We start from the raw sequence: 6,000 nt of genomic DNA on the forward strand, positions 1-6,000 counted from the left end.
AACGATTGGATAACAGTACCGCAACAATGCTAATTTTCTGATTTTGATAACTGTATTCCAGTTATGTAAAAGAATGTTCTTGTTCTTAACACACTGAAGTAGTTAGAAACAAAGGGACATCATGTTGGCAATTAACACTTTTACATGGCTCAGGAAGAAACGAATATGCATATATACAGAAAGAATCATAAAGCCAAGGGGTCAACAATTAGGGAATCTGGATTAAGGGTGAACAGTTCTTTATACTCTCCTTTCAACTTTTAGGTAGGTCTGAAATGGTTTTCAAATAAAAAGTTACCAAAATCAAAACATATGGCCCTTTTCTTCTTAAACATTTTGGTTGACTCCCTTTCTCTAGATTCTTAGACAAGGCCTACAAGACTCCCCAGTCCGGTTGCTTCCATCTGCACCATGCACCTTCCGTCCATCTGTTCATACTGGGTATAAAGAAAAGAACTACTTAAACAAGCTAGTGATAAAACATGGAAGGGTACTGTAAGTACATAAGTAAAGAACACAGGGGCTTGGCCACATACAAAAGCTGCATGAATTTTAGGAAATTCTGAACCATCAGGACCAATGGAAAGAAAGGTTGTTGAGGACCCAAGGCAGTTCTAGAGACTAGGTTATTCAGACTCAGCTCCTCTTTGTCTCTAACATTCCTGTCTTTAGCAACTAATTGCCTCTGTCATGCCTAAATTTTCCCTACCTTACAACTTCAGTTTACTTGTTTTTGTCCTGTTGCTGTATTTTTTAATTCATTCATGCCCTCATAAAATTTGTATTCTACTGGAAAAGAGACACTGTTGAGTTTGTTAGTTTGTTAGACATGCCTTTCCTTCTTCCTCTTATAGACTAGACTACTCCCACACTCTAAACTATCACTAGATGCTGATAATGATCAGAACAATAATTCCAAGCTAGACCTTTTCAAGCTCCAGACATGTGTTTCCAACTACCTGACAGACAGCTCCATTGTTTGTATCAAACACAACTACCTGACAGACAGCTCCACTGTATGTATCAAACACAAACAACTCTAATACACAACTAATCATCTACCACCACCCAGCACCTGCTTTCCCAAGAAACATTTTGCGCTTCCTCTTATAATCCTACTTTAGTTATAGACACAAGATCTGCCTACTCAAGCCAGAAACCCAGATCTTTGACTACACTTGTTTTCCCTTCACTTGTGGTTCCCACTACCTCCCATGTCAATCCTCTATTGTCCAATCTTACAGCCACTATCTGGAAATAAGCTTCTCTCCCTCCCATATTACTATTTCAAATCATATTCCACACAGTTGCCAGAGTTATCCTGCATAAGCATCCTACCATCATATCGGCCCCCATTTCAAATTCTTCAGTGATTCTTCTGCCCACAGGATGAAATGCAAACTCCTTAGCATAATATCCCACCTATTTGTCCTCTCTCTCGTTTCACCAATGCCTGGTCCTGGTCCTACATTTCAGTCAAGCTAATTCCTACAGGTAGATGATCCTACCACCCCCTTATGCTTCTGCGCTTTGCACATGCCTGAAAGTCTTTTCTGCCACATTCACACACGGTCAGATTACAAACTTGCATTTGGCTAAGACAGCCTGGATGTGAACTTGTACTTATTTTTTTCTAACTGTGTAACTCTGTGTATGTTTTTTTTTTTTTTTACTTCTTTAAGTTTCCATTTTCTCAACTGTAAAATGGAAGACAGTAGTAGCTACCTCATAGGTACTTTTGAGTGGCAGTCCATGTCAAAGCACTTAGTAGAGTTCTGGATACTCAGTAAGTACTTAGTACATGTAGATTATTGTTATTACAGCTAACTCCTTTTTTCCCTTAAAATTCAACTCAGGAGCGGGCCACAGTGGCTGAGCAGGCAGAGTTCTAGCCTGCCATGCCAGAGACTGGGTTCAACTCCCAGTGCCTGCCCACGCAAAAAAAAAAAAAAAAAAAAAATCAACTCAAGCATTATCTTTATTGCCTTGCAGTAAAACCCTCTGCAAAAAGTCTGGATCAAGTGCCTTGGGTTTTCTGCCACTTGTACATCTCTGCCACAGAACATGAATTCCTTAAAAACCAAAAACATGTCTTAACTCATTTTTGCATAGGGTCTAGAAAATGGCAGTTTCCTAAAAAATGCTTGTTGAAAGAAGAAATCAGTGAGATTAATTTTATTTTTGAAGTTTACACTCTAAGTATTAAATTTCTTGCCTTACCACTTTTAACAAATGAGTTCAGAATGTTTGGTGTACATACTAAGCTCTACCCATAAACAAAAAGAGGCTTGATAAACAATCATTTATGACCAACATATTTATTAAGGCATAGTTTTCCAAATAAATATATATCCTAGTGAAGATACATATAAATGGAAATATAAAAGAAGTATTTGCAAAGTTTCCTTGGGGAATGGTGAGAAGGGGAAAATCCAACTTTCCCATTTGGAGAATTCCTGATACTTTCGCAAGTAGTGAGGACAACAAAATAAATAGGCTGAGCCCTTTGTCTCGGGGTTTCTTCATATGAAACTTATACCCGCCAAGGATAGGCTAAGCATACTTAAAATTAGGCCTAAGAGTCATTCCCAGAGTACCTGCTGTTGCTCAGATGTAGCCTATCTCTCTATCAGACAACACGGCAAGCCAACTCACTGCCCTTCCCCTCTCTATATGGGACAGGACTCCCAGGGGTGTAAACCTCCCTGGCAATGTGGGACAGAAATACTAGAATGAGCTGGGACTCAGCATCAAGGGACTGAGAAAACCTTCTTGACTGAAAGGGGGAAGAGTGAAATGAGACAAAATAAAGTGTCAGTGCCTGACAGATTTCAAATAGAGTCGGGAGGTTATCCTGGAGGTTATTCTTACGCATTATATAGATATCCCCTTTTTAGTTTAAGGTGTATTAGACAGACTAGATGGAAGTGCCTGAATCTGTAGAACTGTGCTGCAGTAGCCATGTTTCTTGAAGATGATTGTATAATGATATAGTTTACACAGTGTGACTGTAATTGTGAAAACCTTGTGTCTAATGCTCCTCTTATCTACGTATGGACAGATGAGTAAAAATAAATATATAATGGGGGAAAAATGGATATATAAAAACCAAGATAAAGTTGAAAAGACAAATAGCAGTTCCAAAAACCTACTATAAACCTCTAGGAAAATACTTTGTCTGCAGTCAACTTTGAATTTTATCTCAGTCCTGTACAATATACTTGAAGTTCAATGGATCCTCTAACCAAGACTGTATTAATACCTAAAATACCTCCAGCTCATATTCACCACGTGCAGTTCATGCCTGATTCTAGCTCAAAGATACTTTACCTTAATACCTTTGCCAGTCAAATCACTGGCAGCTGAAGGGTAGAGAAAAGGCATAAGATTCAAAACAGCTTTTGGAGGGAGAGAGGTTTGTTCTTTGCTCCACAAGGAGGATGCTCATAGTCCAGAACTAGAGCTGCCTGTTTTCCTCATCCCAACACCCACTATACTCTCCGAAGCACCAACTAAAGGTTAGAAGTAGGGAGGAGGATTGAGGAAGTTTTCTAAACACTAATCTTTTACAAAAAGTAAGTAAAAAAAAAGTGCCAGGTTTTCTGAAGCATTTGAAGACTAATCACTATATCTTACCTGATCTCTAGGAGGTGGGAAATAGCACATTTCATTCAGCACCTGAATACTTGACAGGGATCTAACCCTTGCCACACATAAGGCCTGAGGATTCCTGCATTCTCTTTCTAGTCTCACATCCCACCTATTCCTTTCATTTGCAAAGACCGAACTATGATAAAGAAGGCAGCCTTAGCCCTAGGGTACTACCAACTCAGGTGTTGGTTAAGGTGGAATACAAATATTCTCCAGCTTTTTCCCTGGTGGCTCCATTTAATCAGATTTGATTCTTGGAAGCTGATACGTGGCCCACTGCTCAGACCACCAAACTGTTTCCTTTGTTCAGTCCTGTTGGTTATGCTTTTGGATAGTAATTTCCCAAATCTAAAAACATTATTTAAAAAAAAAACTTTGGGAACAATTCAGATTCAAAAAATTGCTTTGGAGGCCCAGATGAAAATGAACTCCTGAATCTCTAATTCTACTATTAAATTTTACTATCAGGTTGATCTGAGAAGGTCTGTTACAACCAGTCTGGATAAGTGGTTTGCTCGATAATGCTTTCTGATTTTTATTCCAACGGTGTATTTCCTTGACTTTTCACCCTTAAAAGACTTAATCTTGTAACCGTGTATATGGGTCACTTCATACAGTTCTATTTCCACTGGGTCTGAATGCCTTACGCTGAAGGGGACTATCTCACTGTTTATACTTAAAACGCGTGTTCTTTGGTCTGTATTTCTTAGATCACTTGTACTATACTTTGCATAGTTTGACAGTTAGGAACCTGTGAGACGCTTTCTGAAAATGATGTGATGAGCCTGTTTCAGAATGGACCTGCATTATTTGAGACTGTCTTCAATAAAAGGTATTCCTGCAGACAGGTCCTTTGCTTCTATTTCTTTACAAATATGTAATACAGAGAAGAGGGAATCTGATTGGTACACCTCAGTACTAGGCCCAGCTCTGATAATAATTAGGTGTATGCTTTTGAATCAGACTTCTTATTTGTATGCTGAGCTGCAGTTTTGTTATCTATAAAATGAGCAACTGATCTAGGTTTTATTTCCTGGAGGACAGAGACCACGTCTATCTTACTTATGGAGTTTAGTATTTAGCATACAGCACATAATAAACTTCTGCTGAGTAACTGCAGAAATAAATTAAGATAGCTTAAATAATGCCTTTGGTTCCAACATTCTTTGATTCAATGACTTCTATTCCACTGTTGGTAAGTCCTCAGATCAGACCCAAGGTTGTCTCTGGACGCTGAGATTAACATCTCTAACTTCTGTTTCAGTTCCTATCAGCTCCTTATATAAAAAGTGCACTGCCAATTACAATGAACTTCACTTGAAAGATAGAGATTTTTTGTTTGTTTCCAAAATAACCACAGGTACTACTAAGCTACAAGTAAAGCAAGCTTTAGCTTTAAGGTTTTGGACGACTTTGGGTTTGGGTATGAGTTATAGAATCCACAATTGGGCTTCTGAGAACTTATAAAACTCCTGAAATATCTGCAAAATTTTGTGTTTGAGTGCGTTTTTCTTGGAAGTGAGATCGTGCGGAAGTGAGATTGTGGCAATCATATTTTTAGGAAAGGGGTTTAAAAATCATAGAAAAGCTGTAGTTATCGCTACGGACTGGCTCAGGATTCTTATTATCTGCAAAAACGAGCAGCACCTCAGGGTGCGGACGCCTCCGCTGCAGCTGAGGTGGAAGACGGGAGTGTGTTTGGCGGGCAGGAGAAGGGTCTAATCGAGAAGGGCTGTATGGGCCCAGCGGCCTCCGGTTTACCTGGCGCACCCCTGCAACTTCATTCCTCTCAGACTCGCCACCTCGGCCTCTGAGTCATGAGGCTCTTCGTCCGCGTCTTCTTCATCCTCCCCGTCACGGTCATCCTCGTTAAATAGGAAGCTCTGGTGGCGGAGGGGAGACAACAGCGACATGGTGGAATCGCTGCAGCTGAGGGACGGCGACGGCGAGTACACGGACACCGTAACCATCTCCAGGCCCTGCTCCCGGGCGCCCGCCATGAGGACGGAAAAGGAGCCCGAGAAGGGCCGTGACCTGGGCCAGAGGTCCGCCGGGAGATGGGTGTGGGGAGGGAGAGAAGCAGCCCCCTGCCACTCCGCCGCCCACATTGGCCCGCCAAGTTCAAACCGGCGGAGACGCGGCGGAGAGGCGCTATCCCAGCAGGCCTCGCGCGCGTCGGACCCGGCCAATCCGAGACCGCGTTGCCGTGGCAACGCATGGAGGCCGCGCGGGCTTTGTCTCGGCCTGAGGAGCGTGCTGACTCTGCCCGGGCGTCCCTCCTTCCAGACCAGGACTGTGCCTGCCGCCTGCGCGCTCGTCAGCGCCTTCCCTCACCGGCGGGGTCCCGGC

At 41.9% G+C, this 6,000-nt stretch overlaps 1 protein-coding gene across 1 annotated transcript in view; it reads right to left on the bottom strand.

Moving 5' to 3' along the window:
• CCDC34 (coiled-coil domain containing 34) overlaps window positions 1-5,834 on the bottom strand; it is a 27,852-nt gene extending 22,018 nt beyond the window's left edge. The window contains exon 1 of the mRNA XM_077114263.1: window positions 5,413-5,834. Coding sequence (XP_076970378.1) covers window positions 5,413-5,759 — 347 coding nt within the window. The 5' untranslated portion in view covers window positions 5,760-5,834. The remainder of the gene's footprint in view (window positions 1-5,412) is intronic.
• Window positions 5,835-6,000: the final 166 nt, after the last annotated feature.

This window comes from Tamandua tetradactyla, chromosome 8, assembly GCF_023851605.1.
Source record: "Tamandua tetradactyla isolate mTamTet1 chromosome 8, mTamTet1.pri, whole genome shotgun sequence".
Classification (NCBI taxonomy): domain Eukaryota; kingdom Metazoa; phylum Chordata; class Mammalia; order Pilosa; family Myrmecophagidae; genus Tamandua; species Tamandua tetradactyla.